The 20,734-nt window shown below is 47.8% G+C and overlaps 1 protein-coding gene across 1 annotated transcript; it reads left to right on the forward strand.

The window, feature by feature from the left end:
* The first annotated feature begins 2,583 nt into the window (after positions 1–2,583).
* Positions 2,584–14,363, forward strand: SULT1C3 (sulfotransferase family 1C member 3). Its single transcript, XM_061156285.1, has 7 exons — positions 2,584–2,755; positions 5,506–5,634; positions 7,145–7,242; positions 10,949–11,075; positions 12,381–12,475; positions 13,834–14,014; positions 14,251–14,363. The coding sequence occupies exons 1-7, from the start codon at positions 2,584–2,586 to the stop codon at positions 14,361–14,363; spliced, it is 915 nt and encodes a 304-aa protein (XP_061012268.1).
* The last annotated feature ends 6,371 nt before the right edge of the window (positions 14,364–20,734 follow it).

Genomic DNA, 20,734 nt, shown 5'->3' on the forward strand with positions numbered 1-20,734 from the left:
TAGATTATCTTTTAATTGAAGAAAGAATGTGTTTTTCAGGTTAATGTTTTTCTCTTTTGACTCAGTAGAAGTTTAAAAAGTTTAAAACATATCCAGGGAGGTCCTTTCTGCCAATTTATAGGATAAAGAAGTTTTACTTTAAGCCAAAAATGATATCTTAAGGAACTTCTAGTTCTATTGACAAAACCAGATTACTTGAAAACCCTCCCAATAGAAACAGCAGAAAGTTCTATGCAGACGACAAGCAGCAGCCCTTTAAATGTGCAGCCACATGTTGGGGGTGTGGGGACAGGATGACCCCCGTGTGTTCGGTGACAGCTCTCGGTCCAGGTGTCGCCTGCACATCACTCCTTCACAAAGGCACATTGTGCATCTGTAACCTCTGGGCTGAGACTCTGAGTCTGTGAATAGCCTGTTTCTGCCCCTAGTTTATCCAGTGGTGGTCAGCATCCACTGCTGGTTTTTTTTCTATCACTCCTCCCCCGTTTGTTAGCAGGCATTCTTCATGGACATCAGCTGAGACTCTTCAAAAGCGGTCACAGAGCCGGGCAGGAGCCCACTATCTGAATGAGCAAAGAGCTCCCACATGTAAAGGGCTGTTGGTCATGAGTGCAGGATGAGAAGCTACAGGGCCCCTGGGAAAATGGAGCAAAGCTGGCTGAGCCCCACCTGCAAAGTTCTGAAGTCAGAAACACCAGCAACATATAATAGGTCCACTAAGATGTGTAAGGGTAAAGTCATAACCCGTGGTAAATAAGAAACAGACAAAATATCTATGAGTAAAACATAATGACAATAAGTGAAACTCAGAATGATTCAATACAATTCATACAATAGAGGCAGGCTGAAAAGAATGACATTGACTGTAGCCAGAGACAGAGCAAGGAAAGGCTAGGAGATTTGAGGACAGAAACTGAAGGTCAGACACAGAGCTGGCTGGAGTTCCAGAGAGAGAAGGAAGAAGGGCTAAGAATGTTCCAAATCTATAACACTTGTGATCCTGAAACCAAAAGTGCACGTTCCAAGAAAGATAAATAAAAACTTACACCAGCCTAGATATCATCCTATAAATCCATAAACAACAAAGAGAAAATACTGTTTTTAAAATTAGAGAAGAAAGACATTCTTCTTAAAGAACTGAGAGCAAAATTCCCAATAACAGAAAGAGGCCAGAAAACAATGGGATAATTAGGTTGACAATAAAAGGAGAGCAAAATGTATACCTGGCAACACTTTCTAAGAGCCATGTGGGTCCATCAATAAGAGGACAGTATACCCATACATACCGGCTCCCCAAGTGGCTCAGTGGTAAAGAACCTGCCTGCCAGTCCAAGAGCTGTGGGTTCAATCCCAGGGTCAGGAAGATCCCCTGAAGAAGGGAATGGTAACAGTATTCTTGCCTGGGAAATCCCACAGACACCCACAGACAGAAGAGACTGGCAGGCTACAGACTATGGGGTCACAAAGAGTCAGACACGACTGAGTGACTAACACTTCTCAGACTGGCTTGTTTTGCTTGGCATATTCACTGAAGCTTCCTCCATGTCCTTTCATGGCTTGACAGCTCATTTCTTTTTGGTGCTGAGTAACAGTCCACTGTGTGGATGCACCATGGCTTATTTATCCATTTCCTATAAGGGCTTGGATTCCAGGTTCGAGCGCTTGTGAATAAAGTGGCATGGATGTCTGTGTTCGGGTTCTGTATGGACACAAGCTTTCAACACATGCTCATGTGTCATCTGTATCTTTGGTGGGGTATGGTTCAGATCTTTTACCCACTTTTTGATCCTGTTGTTTGTTTTCTTTCTGTTGTGCTTTAGGAGTTCCCTGCATAGTTTGGATAACAGAACTTTATCAGATATGCCTTCTGCAAATATTCTCCCTAAGTCTGTGGCTTGTCTTTTGCTCTCTAACAATCATTGTATTTTAAGACAGAATATTCGATACAGGCTATGCCTTTAGTCCACCAAATCCAGCTGGGTGTAAATGGAAAAAAAGAGCAAGATAAAAATATTGGCAGAAACACAAAACAACAAAATATGCTAATGCATGCTGTCATTAAAAAAAATAGCTTCTATTCGAAAAATTAGGAATCCATTTGAACTTAAAAAATTGACATTGTTCTTTAGCAAGTCAGATTTTTCATGTGTAGACATCCCAAGGTCATGGGGCACAGAGTAACAGAAAGCAGGTGTGGAAACAGAATCACACAATACTAGTCTGTTGCCTGCAACCATCTTTTGAAAATTATTTTTTAAAATTTCCCAATTTCTTCCTAATGAAGAAGATTGTTTGTTTTATATTTGGGGGAAAATGTGAAGAACCAGCTTTAAATAAAACATTCTGTTCTTTCCAATTTATACATTTTAAATAATGAAGTTATTTAAAATGTTCAAGGTCCCACAGTTTTTACTTCTCTCACTTCTTAGGTTAATATTAAACATAATAATGAATTTCCAACACATCTCTCCTAAGTTTCTCAGAGAATCTTAAATTATAAAAAGGAATGACTGTTCAAAGCTTTAGAAATGACACAACCAACCCTTTCTTTTATGTACCAGTGAAATAGTTTCACCGACAAAGATGTCTTTGGAGGAGATGAAAGATCTCCACCTGGAGGATAAATACCTGCAACCGGAAACCAAGGAAGTGAATGGAATCCTCATGACCAAGATGATAAGCGATAACTGGGACAAAATCTGGAATTTTCAAGCCAAGCCTGATGACCTTCTCATTGCAACCTACGCAAAGGCAGGTAGGTTGAAGAAAGTTGAGGTTGGGGGCTTCAGTAGAGCTGGGATGCCTGGGGGTTCCTCAGATTTTAAAATTGTAGGTTTTCACCAGGGCCAGACCCTGGCTTCCCAGGTGGCACTAGTGGTAAAGAACCCGCCTGCCAATGCAGGCGACAAAGGAGATGTGGGTTCAGTCCCTGGGTCAGGAAGATCCCCTGGAGGAGGGCAGGGCAACCCACTCCAGTATTCTTGCCTGGAGAATCCCATGGACAGAAGAGGCTGAGGGGCCACAATCCAAGGGTTGCAGAGTTGGACACAACTAAAGTGACTTAGCACACAGTTCCTGGAAAAATGAAAACCACTCTTACTGATGCCTTCCAAACCCCCAGAGTCCACGAGCCTCCTTTTTATTTCAGTTCCTGATAGAGGAAGAGAAGGCCAGCCTCCCACAGAATCACATGAAAGCTCAGAGTCTGAGGAACAGCAGGAAGCTCCTAGGGGAAGCCTGTCCTCCTCCCCAGGCTCTCCTGCACATGGAGATGGAGCTGGAACTGAGCGCTTTGCCCCACTGGGAAAAGCGCAAGTAGTGTTAGTCCAAACCTGCATGAGTACAGAGGGAAGGAGTCGGGGGTGGGGTGGAGTGACACTTACAGAATCCTACAAAGGGAGAGAAGCTTGTAGGGAGAACCAGAAGGGAAGAAGCAGAGAGGCCAGGCTCTGCAGCTGGAGGAGCAGAGACCTCAGAACCCAGAGGGCTGGATGGAGGGTGAGATGGAAGCCCCTCAGTTATGTATGTATCATTCAAGCGGTAGGGCCAAGGAAGGTAGAGAATTTTTCAGCTGTAACCAGCCTGAGAATGTCTCTCGGTGGCTAATGGACGCTGCAAGAAGAGTCCGAGATGCTCAGAACCAGGAAGGTCGCAGGGGGCGCCCCTGCCCCATAGTTCCTAACTGGCCATGTCACCGCGCGTGTCTCTCCTCCATGGCTCAGGACGCCTTCCCTAGCCTCACACTGCTCCTACCACACAGCACTGCCAGCCAGGCCTGCTGGGAAAACTAGATGGGAAGGAGGGACTGCTCCTGCTTACTCCTGTTGGGAGCTCTCAGTTTCTAAAAAGTCATCTTTGTCTGGCTTGCATGTCTCTTGCTCAGATCTGAATTCAAATTGGCACTGCATCTCAGAGCAGAAATTTGCTCTCCCTTCATCTTGGAAATTATGCAGCCAACCCCCAGACTCTCCCAGAACTCTCTCTATAGCTATGTTCCCCCACCTCCCCCACGACCTCTCAATCCCCACTATACCCACACCCCATCCCCCATCCCCATGAGTCCTGCTTAAGCTTTCTAGCATGAGAATATGCCCACCTTAACCCTAGCTCCGAGGTTCCCTCTCCCCGATGCTCTGGCTTATTAATACAAGTGAACACTCTCCTCCCCCTCTGACTTTTCCTCTCCAAAAGACCAGCTCAGATGAGTCCACCTACCCATCCACAGTGGGCGACCCTCCTCCTATGAACTCCTGGGGCCCTTTGTACAGTCTTCATGGTCCTCACTGGAGACCTCTCAGTTGTCAGTGTATTGTCTTATATATCAATGAGAGCCAGGCTTAGCTAAGAGTCAGGGGCAATAAATGCCTTTGGTATGAAAAGGAAAATAGACAGGTAGTGGGTAGGGCACATGGGCTAGCTCTTTGTCCACCCACACATCTGCATCAGTTAGGATTCAGTGTGGCTATATGTATCAGGAAACTCAAAAGTAAAAGCACTCTGGAGGTTAAAAGCCCAGGCCTGCAATGGTGGCTGCACTGATCCTCAGAAACCCTAGGTCTTTGAACTTTCTGGCCCACCATCTATAGGCTTAGCTTTTGGTTTCACAACCCAATATGACTTCTGGAGCTCCAGCCATCACATGCATGTTCCAAACAGCAACAAGGAGGCAGGAAGAGGGGAATGAGGTCATGTTCCTGCCCTTTAAAGACACCTTCCCAAAATATAATGGCATGGCCACCTTTAGCAGCAAGAAAGATTGAGAAAATAATCTTTTTATATAGCCTTTAGCTATGTGCTTGCATGCACACTAAGTGGTTTCAGTCATGTCCAACTCTTTGTGAACCCATGGACGGTAGCCTGCCGGCTCCTCTGTCCGTGGGAGTCTCCAGGCAAGAATACTGGGGTAGGATGCCATGACAACCTCCAGGGAACCTTCCTGACCCAGGGATCAAATCTGTCTCTTGAGTCTCCTGCATTGGAAGGTGGTTTCTTTACCACTAGCACCATCTGGGCAGCCCAACCTTTAGCTATATGCCCTGGTAAAAATTGAGGATCTATTAACTTGAGAAAGATGGGGAGAATGGGTATTAACTAGGCTAGAAGCAGTCTTCGGCATATTGTATCTCCTCCAACAAGACTGGAAGCTTGTTGGGGCACAGATAGTATTTGTCTCAACTTTGTATCTCCTGACATTCCTTTGAGTCAATATGCTTTCTCTCAAGCTACATTTATTAGGTTCAAAACCCTATGGCACGTATGAGGTCTGAGGGACAGAGGGTCAAAAGGCCAGCCCCTACTCAGTGGAACTCTCAGTCTCACGAGAAGACAGGTGTGGGGGAGCCCTTGGCTGTGGGCACAGGGGTTCAGAGCAGAGGCCCATCCACCCTGGGAGTCACGCAGGTACTCAACATAAGCAGAGGTAGGTTTTCCTGAATGTGGGAATAACTGATGTAGAATGGAGTTGCCCAGAGAGCAGGCAGAACTAAGGATAAGTAACTCTTCCAGGTACCACCTGGACCCAGGAGATCGTGGACATGATCCAGAATGACGGGGATCTGCAGAAGTGTCAGCGGGCCAACACCTTTGACCGGCACCCTTTCATCGAGTGGGCGCTCCCCCCGCCCCTCAGCTCAGGTATGTGCCGCCTGGGCCTGTGGGGCTGTGCCCTCTGCTGGGAAGGAGTCTGAGGATGATTCAGGTCAACACACCTCCGTCAGCTGTGAGAAAAGACCCCTCAGTCCCTCTGCTGAAATATGGGACTGGGCAGCTTCAGAGAGCACGTCTCCTGTGATTTCTCGAGGACTCAAGAGCAGGCAGGACCGTTCCACACAGTGGAGGCAGGGTTGAGGACGGCTGGCCTCCAGTGACCAGGGACCTCACCCCTGGGTCAGGTCTGCCCGCTCCGGGAGGACTGGCTTCTGCTGTGTTTCATCTCTGACCTGTCTGCCAGGGATCCAAGTTAAATTATACACAGTCCCTCTGTTATTAATATCAACAAATGATGCACTTCACACCAAAGATACTAAGAAATACAGGAGAAAGCACCTTTGAAGAGCTGGCAACCAATTAGGAATGAAGGGTGTGTTTTTTTAGATTTGTTTCTAATTGGAGCATAATTGCTTTACAATATTGTGTTGGTTTCCACCATACATCAGCCTGAATCAACTATATGTATACGCATGTCCCTTCCTTCTTGAACCTCCCTCCCAGCCCTGCATCCCTCCCCTCTAGGTCATCATAGAGCCTGGAGCTGAGTTCCCTGGGCTCTAAGCAGCTTCCCACTAGCTATCTGTTTCACACATGGTCGTGCATACATGTCAGTGTTACTCTCTCACTTCATCCCATCCTCTCCTTCCCTCGCTGTGTCCATAAGTCTGTAAGGGGGTGTTTTTAGAGAGTAAATAGCAGCAAAGGGTAGCTTTGCAGTAGGACCCAACCTGATGGTGAAAAGACAGAGACTTTGGACTCAAACAGTTCTGGTTTGGATTCTTATCTGGACAACCTTGAGCATGTTATTAAACCTCTCAAACTCTAATCATCCCTAAAAATTTCTAAAAATACGGCCTGTTGAAAACCCATGATTGATTGAGCCAGTCATTCCAGCACCATCAGGCAAAAAAAATTTATCTTTTCTCACATCTAATTGCCATGGCCCCTTCACAAGTATTGAATTTTACCTTCTATGTATGGGCTTCCCTGGTGGCTCACGTGGTAAACAACCTACCTGCAATACAGGAGACCCAGTTCGATCTCTGGGTTGGGAAGATCTGCTGGAGAAGGGAATGACAACCCACTCCAGTATTCTTGCCTGGAGAATTCCATGGACACAGAAGCCTGGCACGAGTTGCAAAAGAATGAGACAACTGAACAACTAACACACACATATGGGTGCATTCTGAGTTTTCTGTTCTGCTCTGTTCCATTACATGTCCCTCCTTGTGCCAGTACCACACTGTTTGATGACTGTAGCTTTATATCAAGACATATAACTTGGTGACACTGGGCAGGCCACCAGCCTAGGATGTAATTTGCAATGTGGAGTCAGGTGGGGGGTACCGAGCACGTGGTGAGTGTAACTCCAGACGCTGGCAAAACAACAGAGATGTGGATGAGAAGTGTTAGTTGAGCAGCGGCCTTGTTGCAGGTCTGGATCTCGCCAACAAGATGCCTTCTCCGAGGACTCTGAAGACGCACCTCCCTGTTCAGATGCTCCCACCTTCCTTCTGGAAAGAGAACACAAAGGTAAGGACAGCCAGGCTTGATCCGAATACTCACAGACTGTCTCCATGTAAGAGGAAACAGCCATGGGCCTCAAAAGATAGGTGCCCAGTGGAGGTTCCAGATGGGCAGTAACCTGAGACCCCTCCCAGTGCCCACCACTCTACCCTGGATCCATCTTTCTCCCAGAATACCCCTTCTAGGTACCAGTAGACTAGACTCCAGGCAGCGCCATCCTCATCAACTGTCAGCTGAGTCATGTTCAGACAGTGAGCGATGAGGCAGGGCGCCTGCTTCCTGGGGAGGCAGTCATATCAGTGTGACTCCTCTAGGAGCCAAGCCAGGGCTGAGTAAGGTGTGAAGGGGCTTTATTTAGGGAAAACCCGTGAGGGGGTAGGGAGACCCCTGAGGGTGGGGGGCCCAGGACCACATATGATGTCTGGAAATCATCCCCATCATGGATAAGCTCCCAGCGACAGCCATGACTCTGTCCTCTATTTTTAAATTTTTGTTTTAGCAAATTCAGACCCCATAAATGCAGTGCACACTGAATGTACTAGTGTTTTGTTTTGCTTTTGGTGTCAGCTTCATCAGTGAGTCTGGAAGTCAATGAAATACAGACTATACCCCAAATATCAGCTTAGAGATTTGCAAAGAAAAGCGCAACAAACACTTGCAGAGTTAAATGCTTGCCTCGGTTGAACTGTCCATCTTCCTGTGGGCAGGCTACTTTGCAGACCCAACCACAGACCCTTCCATGCTCTGGGCTGAGCCCTTTCCAGGGGAGCTACACGGTCAAAGCTATTTAGCCAAGACACTCTCTACTTAGTGCAGAGCTCGGAGATGCAGTGTGAGTGGCTGCTTTTGAGTTTCTCTGCTCTGGTTTCCATGGCACTCCATCACCTCATCTCATCCATCTCCCATCAGAGGTGTCACAGGTTTCCATATATCAAATGCCATCACCCTATTTGCTACCCTCATCATCACCCAGGTCACCATGACTTTGAAAATATCTTGATTTATCCCCACAGACACTTAAGATAATTTTGCTGCTCTAGAACTAATATTATTTCCAAATGATGTTTTTAGACTCAAAGTCAGAAGACCTGCTAGCATGTGTTTTGTCATCAGATTAACAGCTTCTTTTTGAAACCAGGCCTTCTAAAATGTCAAAATTTCCATGACAGCACATTCTTTTATCTGCTGAGAGCTGTGGATTATTTGAGTAGGAGAAGATGTGGGCAAGCTTAGTCCGAGATTTTCCTGTTACAATGGGGCAGTGAGCTAAATGGAGTTCCCCAAAGACACCTGCATCCTAGCCCCTCCCAAACCCCACAAATGCACCTCACCTGTAGAGTGCACTTGGCAGGTGTGATTAAGTTGAGCATCTTGAGACCGAAGATCCTCTGGTTACCTGGACAGCCCTGAGCATCGTCACAAGGATCCTGATGAGAAGGAGGCGAGAAGGTGGAAAGACAACGTGAAGGATGTGACACCTGATGCAGAAATGGGGGCGATTTCAGGGCAGAGTCCAGGCCGAGGCGCACAGATGGCCTCAGGTTCCAGGAACTGCAGGGAATTTCGTCTCCTGCCCTGGAACCAGCCCCATGGCCAGCTGGAAACCATTCCAGTGACCCCGAGCTCCAGACTGTAAGAGAACCAACCTCTTGCTGTTTTAAGGCTCTCCACCTGGGACAATTTGTCACATCAACAGCCAGAGACTCACACAGATAGACGGCAGACTCAGAACATGCGAACATGTGGCCTTCGCGCCCACTTGGACATCTGACTCCAGACCAGAGGCATTTCAGCAGGTCCCCATCCAGCCAGGGCTTCCCGCATTCTGATTACTCAGCTTCAATTTGCAAAAAAAAAAAAAAAAAAGGTGATAACCAACATAAGCATTGAGAAATGTGTTTACTTGATCCTAAGACCTTGCTGCTGGGCATCCCTTTGGGTTTTCTGAGAATATTGGTGGACACTGGAGGGCTGTCCAGTGGGAGGAAAGAGGCAAAGGGCAGGGTGCCTGCAGTGCTGGGCTCACAGGAGGAGCCAAGGCCCCAAGACCTGTGCTAATTTGACCAGATGGAAACAGCTCCCCCCACCCCCTACCCAGGGGGCTGGTCTGCTGAGTATGCAAAACACAGGGAACATGCTTGAGAAACCATCCATGGACTCCTCCCCCAGAGCCCCTGCCTACTTTGTGTCTCTACTTCTACATCTGACAGTTGACCCCACATGCAAAGGAATGAAACAGGACCACTCTCTCACACCAGACAAAAATTAACTCAAGATGGATCAAAGATCTGAATGGAAGACCTGGAACCACAAGACCCCTAGAAAAGAATACAGGTAGTACACTCTTTGATATCAGTCTCAACAATGATTTTCTTGGATTTGACATCAAAAGCAAAAATAAACAAGTGAGACTACATCAAACTAAAAAGCTTCTGCACAGCGAAGGAAACCACCAACATAAGAAAAAGGAAACCTAATGGGAGGAAATACTTGCAAATCCTATATCTGACAAGGGGTTAATATACAAAGTATATGGAGAACTCACTCAACTCAGAAGGAAAAAAAAAACAAGCAATTTGTGACTCTATCAAAACTGTAAACATACCTTCCCATGTCCTGCAATTCACAGTGCAGACTTGGTCACAAAATTTTCCAAAACACCTTTCCCAAAAAAAGGCCTTTACAGCCCAGGGCAGCCTGGGTGGCGGGTAGGAGGAAGGGTGGTGGGACAAGCTCAGAAGCAGCTCTGCCTCTCCCAGAAGGGGACAGGTCACCAGCAGCTCCAGTGGTACTGGGGTCCCGCGATCTTATCAGGGATGATGGTCACTGTGAGGAGGCAATTCCTTGGGTGCTCAGAAGGCAGAGGCAGCCCCGCCCTACAACTAGGGTAGACACCCTGCTCAGTGACAGCCAATGGGACCTTCCTCTCCCCACCTGAGTAACACCTCGTGGCCTCCCCCATCCTGGAAATAGCAGAGGGAGGGTGATTGTAGCACTTGTCATGCTGAGCAGGACACCTGAGAGAAAGGGCGTGTTGTCACCGACTCTGCTTAGACCACAGCTGTAATCAGAACTGTGCCGGGCAAACTGGAGAGGGTCACAGAAAACATAGGTCTAGTCACTCAGACAGGATGGTCCAAGACAGCAGTCCCCAGCCTTTCTGGAACCCGGGACTGATTTCAGGGAAGACAATTTTTCCACGGACCAGGGTGGGGAGCGGGGACGATGGTTTGGGGATGATTCAAGCGCATTACATTTTTGTGCACCTTATTTCTAATCTAATGCTACTGATCTGACAGGAGGTACCAGTCTAAGGACCTGAGGTTGGGGAAAGTGAAAGTGTTAGTCGCTCAGTTGTGTCCAGCTCTTTGCGACTCTATGGGCTGTAGCCCCCAGGCTCCTCCGTCCATGGGAGTCTCCAGGCAAGAATACTGGAGTGGGTATTCATTCCCTTCTCCAGAGGCTGTTTCTGACCCAGGGACTGAACCTGAGTCTCCCACATTTCAGGCAGATTCTTTACCATCTGAGCCACCAGGGAAGCCCCAAGAATACTGGAATGGGTGTTTCCAAGGAATCTTCCCAACCCAGGGTCCATCTAACAGCACGGGCTAAGGTCGAAGGTTTAAGGTCCTTCAAACAACATGGGCTCTTCCTGAACAGTAACCTTTCCTGTCTTGTTCTCTGTGTCCATCCCTTTCCTGGCTGATTTCAGATCATCTATGTGGCCAGGAACGCCAAGGACTGCCTGGTATCCTACTACCATTTCTCAAGAATGAATAAGATGGTGCCAGACCCTGGCTCCTGGGAGGAGTATATCGAGACCTTCAAAGGTGGGAAAGGTGAGCGAAAGGAAATTGAGGTCCATGCCTCCGTTTTCAATCACCCACATATCAGAGAGGCATGGCTTCTGCTGAGCGACTGGGCTGCTCGAGGTTCTGGGAGGACACAGGTGTTGCCCAGACTGGGTTACTGTTCAGGGGTCACTGTCCAGAGGTCACAATAAGATACTACTTAGAACACTGTGGGTAGAGGGTAACAAACTCACAGGTGATGGTGCAGGATCCAGGGGCATGGCCAGGTGCTGAGGCAGTTCCTAGGGAGACAGTCAGCCACAGGGAGTTGCAGGGAAAGAATCACCCTGCACACACCCCTGGCCCCGGGTGGGGCCCAGAAGACAGAGGATCCAGTGACTGACCACAGGGTCAACCTCGCAGCGGGAGGAGGGTGGGGGTGGCTTGGGGGCCAGGGGAGGACACTGTGCACCCCCTTCCCCCATTCTCCATCACAGACAGTAAAGGGGCCCAAACATCTGGTCACTGGGATTCTTCAGAATGGATTCACAGCTTCTCTTCACAGTCAGCCTGTGGTGGTGTTCAGTTGCTCAGTCGTGTCTGACTCTACAATCCCATGAACTGCAGCATACCAGGCTTCCCTGTCCTTTACCATCCCGCAGAGTTTGTCAAATTCACGTCCATTCAGTTGGTGATGCCATCCAACCGTCTTATCCTCTATCACCGTCTTCTCTTCCTGACCTAAATCTATCCCAGAGTCAGGGTTTTTCCAGTGAGTCAGCTCTTTGCATCGTGTGGCCAAAGTATTGGAGCTTCAGGTTCAGCATCAGTCCTTCCAATAAATATTCAGAATTGATTTCCTTTAGAATTGATAGGTTTGATCCCTTTGCAGTCCAAGGGACTCTCAAGAGTCTTCTCCAACACCACAGTTGGAAAGCATCAAATCTTCGGCTCTCATCCTTCTTTATGGTCCAACTCTCACATCTGTACATGACCACTGGAAAAACCATAGTTTGGACTATATGGGCCTTTGTTCCCTTAATCAGCATGTTGGGGACCAGTATTTATCTCAAAACACTGGTCTGGCCCCATGCAGCAATGTAAGGGGAACACAGACCTGCCTCCTGCCCTCGGGACAGTTTCTCATAGGGGAATAAATTCAAGGGTGGGAACAGAAGCCACAGAATCCAGGGCAATTTTAATCAACTCCCTAAAAAAACAAATAAAACCCTGTCTCTGCAAATAAGAATTCTAGTTGTGTTTTTCAAATGTCCTCTTTCATTAGAGATGCCAGTGCTCATTTCAGAAGCTTCAGGTTAATACTGACACCCCCTCCTTTCTCCCTCCCGTTAGTGCTGTGGGGCTCCTGGTACGACCACGTGAAGGGCTGGTGGCACGCCAAGGACCAGCATCGCATCCTCTACCTCTTCTACGAGGACATGAAGGAGGTGAGGACCATGCGACCACCGCTGCCGTGTCCTTGAGGGATCAAATTATAGTCACACCTGCACGCGGACTGCCCACACCAGGCCTCTCTTCCTGATGCCCTGTCCAACTCAGCTTTATCCTCAAAGAATGCAACTACTTTTGTTTTTCGTTTTTTCTCTCTCGTTTTCTTTTTTCTTTCTCTAATCTTTATTTTTTCCTTAATATATTTATTTTATTGAAGTATAGTCGACTGACAATGTTTCAAGTGCACAGCAAGGTGATTCCGTTATACATATACACATATATTATTTTCAGATTATTTTCCATTATAGGTTATGACAAGATATTGACTATAGTTCCCTGTGCTATATAGTAAATCTTTGTTGCTCATTGCATCTGTATTTTTTAATTAGAAATCTAGCATTCTATTCATATTAAGTCAAACAAGTGGAATCAAAATGTCATATATTTTTTCTTTAAAAATCTTCCAACTTTGCTTCTGTTCACAATTTTCAGATGATCCTCCACTCAGGAAATCTCACGCACTTTTACAATCTGATTAATCCTGCCACTCACAAACCATGTTTCTTTGCCTACAAAATGCAAATCAGCTCTTTTTGTGTCTCAGGATATTCCCGGGAAGATTTAGAAGCTGACTTGTAAAGCTCCTGGCATCCACACCCCAAACCCACTCCACACACTGAAGTTTAGTCCACACAGACGCTGGCAGGACTGGTCCCACGTGGTCCCACTCATCGAGTGTCCAGGGCATCACACGGTACTCTTGAACCCAGGGATCAGTGCCCTAGAATTACAAAACCACCCCTGGACCTGTGCTGAAAGGTTCTCTGGAATCTGGTCAGATGCCAAAGGTCCTTCTCTGCATGTCCGTGATCAGAAAGAACAGGCCACAAGGGCTTTTGCTTCTGGGTCAGTGTGAGGTCCCTGAATTCTGCCTCTGACAGAACTTGTGTTTAACTTGCTGAGCCATCTCTGGTCCTAGAGTCACTCCCCTCTTTCTGTGCCTCTGCATCTCCTCCTCCAGGGGACACGCTCCCTGCCCTGAAGCCCATGCTCACCCTGCATGCGTGCATGCAGGCAGCATGCTTCCAGACAGGTGTTGCAGGGCTGTGCTCATGTTTCTCCCCCCTCCTTCTCGGTCAGCCTCCCTGGGGCTAGGAGAGCCCTCATGTCTAAGTTCTTCCTCCCCAGGACCATCCAGCGCCATCCACAGTCATTCTCCCAAGGAAGACACGTTGACTGTAATTGAGCTGCTCCCTTAAGCCGTCCCTCCCCAAACACAGTTCATCTAACAGAACATCACCCCTTCATGGAAAACCCCTAACTACTTGGCTTTTTGTGACTGTTCCACATGCAGGATCCAAAGCGGGAAATTCAGAAGATCCTGAAGTTCCTGGAGAAAGAGGTGTCGGAGGAAGTTCTGGACAAAATCATCCATCACACGTCCTTTGAGGTCATGAAGGAGAACCCGATGGCCAACTACACCACGCTGCCCACCAGCATCATGGACCACTCCATCTCCCCGTTCATGAGGCGAGGTACACAAGGGAGGGATGGAGAGAGGGAGTGAGGGAGGCCCACATGCTCAGAGGTTGGACCGGACTCCAGCCCCTTCCTGTTTCCTGGTCATGCTTCCGGCTCCCGCACCTGTGCGGTTGGCGACACTCCCAACAGTGTCCGAGGAGCAGACCCCATAATCTACCCTGTGCCAGCCCCTGGGTGCATCCTTACCCACCCCTCTCCCCGGAATCACTGAGGTTTCGCCTCCTTGCAGGAATGCCTGGGGACTGGAAGAACTACTTCACCGTGGCTCAGAACGAGGACTTCGACAAGGACTATGAGAGGAAGATGGCTGGGAGCACCCTGACCTTCCGCACGGCCCTCTGAGTCTCGGGGCCCAACGAGGCCTCCTCACTGACTTTAGACATGTGAGCTTCACCATCAGGATGCCGAAAAAAATGACTCCCTCCCTTTCATCCTGAGCTTTGCACACTGTCTGTAGAACCCATGTCCTAAGATACTCAAAATACAATCAAACCCTGAGTAGAAAGAAGTTTAAAGTTAAATCGCTCGGTAGTTCACAGAGGCCCAGCCATGTGAAGAGCTGGAGCAAAGTGAACGCACGACTTAATCCCAACATTAGAGCATACCACCTGGTGAGTTTCCGGGGGTCAAGGCTGGAGGAAAGAGAGAAAAGGGTCAGCCCAGACCTTCAACACAAGAGAGATGCAAAGAGATGAGGAGAGGGCCCTGGAGAATGCAAGAGGGACCAGGTCTTATCCCCTGAGGTCCAGAGCGAGAGACAGAGAGGGCCTCACTCACAGAGACCCCAGGCCTCGAGGCTCAGGGCCTGGAGGGGTGGGGGGAGCGGGGTCTGAGGCTCAGACTGAGACACAGATGGTCTCAAGTCCAGGAACCAAACCATAGGATCTCGGGGCAAATATAGGCCAGAAAGCCAAGGAGGTTTTATTAATATATTCCAGGTAGATTTTTTGGAGAGATAGGAAAGAAGCCCCAAATTAGCCCAAGAGAAATGAAATAGAAGAGAACAGCCAGCACCACGGGCACCTACCTCCAGGACAAGGTGACCGTCCTGTCTCTGGAGGAATCAGCACCATGTTATTCTTTGTAGACAGATGCTCTTAGAATTCAGAGAGGGCAATGGCAACCCACTCCAGTACTCTTGCCTGGAAAATCACTTGGACGGAGGAGCCTGGTGGACTGCAGTCCATGGGGTCTCTAGGAGTCGGACACGAGTGAGCTACTTCACTTTCACTTTTCACTTTCATGAATTGAGGAAGGAAATGACAACCCACTCCAGTATTCTTGCCTGGAGAATCTGAGGGACGGGGTTGCCTGGTGGGCTGCCGTCCATGCGGTCGCCCAGAGTCAGACACAACTGAAGCGATTTAGCAGCAGCTCTTAGAACTGTCAGGATGGCTGAGTCGTTTAGTTTCACGTGTCCTGATTCTCCTTGTTAAAGCCTGCTCAAGGAAGCGTCCGCCCTCATTCACACAAGTTGTACTAAGGTCAGTGCTTTGTTTTAAAAGAGTCAGGAAATAGATGACTAATGAGAACCTACTCTACAGCTCAGGGAGATCTACTTGATACTCTGTAATGGCCTATACGGGAATAGAATCTAAAAAGAGTGGATATATTCACTTTGCTTTGCACCTGAAACTAACCCAACATTGCAAATCAACTAGACCTGAATAAATTTTTTTAAAAAAAATAGATGTGTCAAAAAACAAGTAAAGAAAAGAAAGAAAGTTGGGAAGTTTCCCTCTGTAGGCGTGCCGCTTTCCTGTCAGGTACAGAGAGCCACCTCCTCCTCCAAGGACCTGAGTCAACCCTGTCTGCAGCCTGTGGTCTTTCACCTTCTAAGCAAGCATGCAAATCATTAACCACAGGACAGATAATCCTCTGTGTGTGTGTGCCTGCTCCCCGACACGTGGCCTCTCAGGTGAAACCACAGGGAACCCACTCCCCGTGGGGCAGAGGGAGGGGACCCAGCTGGTGGGGGTCCCAGGATAGCACGTCCCCTACTCGGGGAACAAGTCCTGCTGTGATGGGGGGGAGGGGCACAGACTCGGGTTAGGTCTGAGCCGAGGAACTGAGATACAGCACCTAGAGAAGATGGAGGTGAATGCCCCATGCCATGAGAATTCACACTGAGGTTTGCCGAGCCCCTCAACCCCCAAAAGCATGTTTAGTTTTCTGAAGATGTTCCTTTATAAACAGCCTTGGGGCATTCAGGTTGGTATGCAGTTATGTCTATGAAAGTGCTAGCTTCTCAGTCATGTCTGACTCTTTACAACCCCATGGACTACACCCCACCAGACTCCTCTGTCCATGGGATTCTCCAGGTAAGAATATTGGACTGGGTTGCCACGCCCTCCTCCAGGGGCTCTTCCCAATGCAGGGTTTGAACCCACTTGTTCTGTGTCTCCTGTATTGGAGGGCAGGTTCTTTACCAATGAACCACGTGGGAAAACAGTTTTCTCTACATGGATCTAAAATTGAAAAAACCACTTTGAAATCGTGAAGCAGTCTGAACAATCTTCACACAGGAAGGCTGTCCACTTCCAGTGAGAGGCCTTGGATGTCAGCATTGTTTCTGGAAATCGTGACCAGTGTGTCAGCCGTCAGTGGGGCTGAGTTCTTCCGTATCTCGAATGCTCAGGCAGGGCCTGACTCTGCTTCTCCTGCAAGCTTACAAGAGCAGGTACCACCGTCAACTAATCCCCAGGCATTTGCTTTTCTGTTCTCCACAGGTGAATTCCACCAAACATGTATTTTGCTTACCTTTTTATTTTATATTGGAGTTGATTAATGGGGCTTCTCAAGTGGTGCTAGTGGTAAAGAACACACCTGCCAATGCAGGAGACATAAGAGACACAGGTTCGATCTCTGGGTCAGGAAGATCCCCTGGAGGCAGGCACAGCAACCCACTCCAGTATTCTTGCCTGGAGAATCCCCTGGACAGAGGCGCTACAGTCCATCGCAAAGAGTCAGACATGACTGAGCAAGTGACCATGCATGCATATGTGATTAATACATTAATATGTTGATTAATACATTTCTTTTTGAGACACTGGGCTCCTTTGTAAGGAGGAGACTAAAGACTATAGGCAGCCAACCTGTCTAAGCTTCCTGCACCTGGAGCCTATAGATTTGGAATTCAACATGAATACACACTCCACTTGCTTCCAAAACTCTAAATGCCACCTCTGTGGATCACTCCTGTACCCCCAACCTTCTCCAGGGCTGTTGTGTTTCCAGCTTCTAGGGAGACAGTCCCACTGTCCGACCTCTGGCCCCTAAGACTCAGAGATGTTTATAGCCTAAGTCCCTCTCACCTCATCCCCACCCCATCCATCTACTGCCCCTCAGGTCCACCTCTGTTCATGGAAGCATGGCTTTCCTGGGCATTTTTCTCCTTCATCTCCCATAACTTGTATACTCTAATGTTCAGTTCAGTTCAGTCTCTTGGTTGTGTCAGACTCTTCATGACCCCATGGACTGATGCACACCAGGCTTTCCTGTCCATCACCAACTCCTGAGCTTGCTCAAACTGATGTTATGATATAAAATTAATACTTAAATAATATGATGAAAAGTCAATGAATCGTATGTTACATGATAAAGGACACAAGAGGGGAGGAAATAAAGATATTTGTATGTAAACACACACATAACACAATAAGGAGGAACTCATCTGCTGACCACAGTCCTTGTCTCTGTAACTGCCTCTCCCACCACCTGCTCCGATGCCCCTTTGCCCCCAGCAAGCAGCTCAATGTTATGATTCTGACCTGGGACCTCAGGGTTCCTTGCTGAAGGGTCTGGACCATGAGCTGTCCTCCTGGGAGGGGTTGCTGTTGTTTTCCATTGACCTTGAGCATGGGGCATGGTGACACAGAGACACCTCACAGGGCCTCCTGGATTCAGACTCCCTCTTCCTCACCTTCCATGGATGGATGGATGGACAGATGGATGGTTGGATGATAGATGGGTGCAAGAATGAATGGATGGATGACAAATGGATGGATGGGGAGATGATGGACAGATGGGTGGGTGGATGAATGATAGATGGACGGATGATGGATGGATGGATGGACAGATGAATGATAGGTGCATGAATGGATGGATGGGTGAGTGGATGAATGATAGATGAACAGATGATTGATGGATGGGTGGGTGGATGGATAGATGATAGATGGATGGGTGGATGGATGGGTGGGTGCATGGATGGTAGATGAGCAGATGATTGATGGATGGATGGAAGGATGGATGGGTGGATGGATGATAGATGGGCACATGAATGGCTGAAGGATGGATGGATGATAGACTGATGGCTACTACAGAATCTACTACAAAATCTCAGTACCTCTTTTTGTTCTCTCTCCTTTATTTCTGAGGGTCTCTCATCTTTGTACAGAATCTCCAGCTTTCTCTGCCACCCCCCAAGCACTTGGCATCTTTCTAAAACCTTATAGAGATTCCAGGAGCAACTATTCAAGCTAACAGTCATCCCCAGTGGCCCCTTAGGTCTCCCGACAAGTGGAGAGAAGGCTCGTCCTCTTGCTGTGGACTGGTGTCCACAAAACTATTCTCTCAGTCCCACCCCCCTGCACTGGAGACAAGGCACCTAGTGCCGCTGGTCCCCAGAGGACAGAAGCCCACCTCTGGACCAGGTGTGTCAGTGCTATCGAGAGTAAACGCTGAGTCAGAGCCCTGATGGGAGGAGGCCAGTCCCTGGACAAGGAAGCTGTGTCAGGCCCAGGCAGCCGCAGTGCTGAGTGTGGGGCCACGTGCCTCAAGGAGAGGTCCAAGGTGACTGGACCTCCTGCTGCCCGTCCTCAGCTGAGCTCAGACAGCCTGCAGGGCGCTCAAGTCTCCCTCTGCCAAACCAGGACCCAGTTCCCAGTCTGCTCGCCTGGAGACGCCAACTGTGAGTAATAAAAACGTAGAGAGGATGGACTTATGACTCTTTCTTCAGTTAGTCCTTCAGATGAAATGGATTAAAACATTGAAAACAAAATGGTATTAATTTGGAAGGGGGTGGGATTGTTAGCCCTTAAAAAGCAGGAACACATTTAGATGATCCTGACTAATGAAAGATGTTTTTTTAAACTTATTTTCTAGATGTGTTCATATATAATTAGTATGTTACATGGTGTAAGTTTAAGGTGTAGAAGGTGTCCATTTGACACAAGTACACATCACAAAATGACCCCCACCAGAGCATCACATAATTACAATTACTTCTTTGCGATGAGAACGTTTATTATATACTTTCAAGTATGACAAGTATTGTTAACTCTAGTCACCATGCTCTGCATTAAATCCCACAATTTATGGGTTTCCCAGGTAGTACTCATGATAAAGAACCCGCCTGTCAGTACAGGAGACATAAGAGCCGTGGCTTTGATCCCTGGGTTGGGAAGAGCCCCTGGAAGAGGGCGTGGCAAACCACTCCAGTATTCTTGCCTGGGAATCCCATGGACAGAGGAGCCTGGCAGGCTACAGTCCACGGGGTTGCAAAGAGTCGAACACAAGTGGTGCGACTTAGTACACACTGAGTACTAAGTACACAAACTCTTTTAACTGGGAATTTGTATCTTTTGACCAGCATCTCCCTAGTCCTCCTGGCACCACCATTTTACACTTTGACTCTGTTGTGAGTTCGACATTTTTTAGAGATTCCACGTGAAGTGATTCCATACAGCATTTGTCTTTGTGTGTCTTACCTGACTTCACACAATGCCTTTAAGGTCCACCCACATTGTACAATGTCGTGAACGTGTAGTTTGTGGCGTAGGATGAGGAGCCATATATCCTGTGGAACAGTTCTGCTTACTGGAAAGGTCCTGCTTTCCTCTGCTCCATCACAGAGCCACTGCTATCCTGGAGCATTGAACCAAAATCAAAATACAATTATGATGAAACTAATATGACATTGCATGTCAATTATACTTCAATCTTAAAAGTCCAATCATGGAATTGCAGAGCTCTCAGTTAAGGTAACAAGAATTCTGAGAATTAACTAAAAGGGAGCAGAAAAATCATGGCAACTGGCCCCCATCCCACCCAGGATTAAGGTAAAATAATCCCAACTGAAAAAACAGAAGCCAGTCTCATCACTCACTTAACATAAGACAGGTTGTGTGCTGTGAGCTTAGTCGTTTAGTCATATCCAACTCTTTGTAACCCCATGGACTATAGCCCGCCAGGCTGCTCTGTCTGTGGAGATTCTCCAGGCAAGAATACTGGAGTGGGTTGCCATGCCCTCCTCCAGGGGATCTTCCCAAACCAGGGATGGAATCCAGGTCTCCCAACTGCAGACAGATTCTTTACCATCTAAGCCACCAGGGAAGCCCATAAGACAGGTTAACAGGAGAAAAAACTAATTTAAATTTTACACACAGGAGCCCATAGAAATATGAGACCTGAAGAAGTGACAAATAGACAGCTTTTACACCTTTAGACAAAGAAATAAATTTGTGAATAACAAGCAAATTTGTGACAGAGAGAAAGAGTTTGGGGCATGGGGTAAATTGATGAGAAAGTGTCACCATCGGGAAGAAGGAAATAGGTTTACTTACCCAGCCTTCTTGGCCCTGAATCCGGGTCTCTGGGGGTAAGGATGCTTCTTCCTCTTATTCGGGGAAGTGGAGGGCCCTTCACCCGGGAGATTTATCTTTAAGGGGGACAGAGTGAGTCAGTGTCTTTCTTATATCACCTATTTCTTAAGT

Source organism: Dama dama, chromosome 11 (genome assembly GCF_033118175.1).
Source record: "Dama dama isolate Ldn47 chromosome 11, ASM3311817v1, whole genome shotgun sequence".
Lineage (NCBI taxonomy): Eukaryota > Metazoa > Chordata > Mammalia > Artiodactyla > Cervidae > Dama > Dama dama.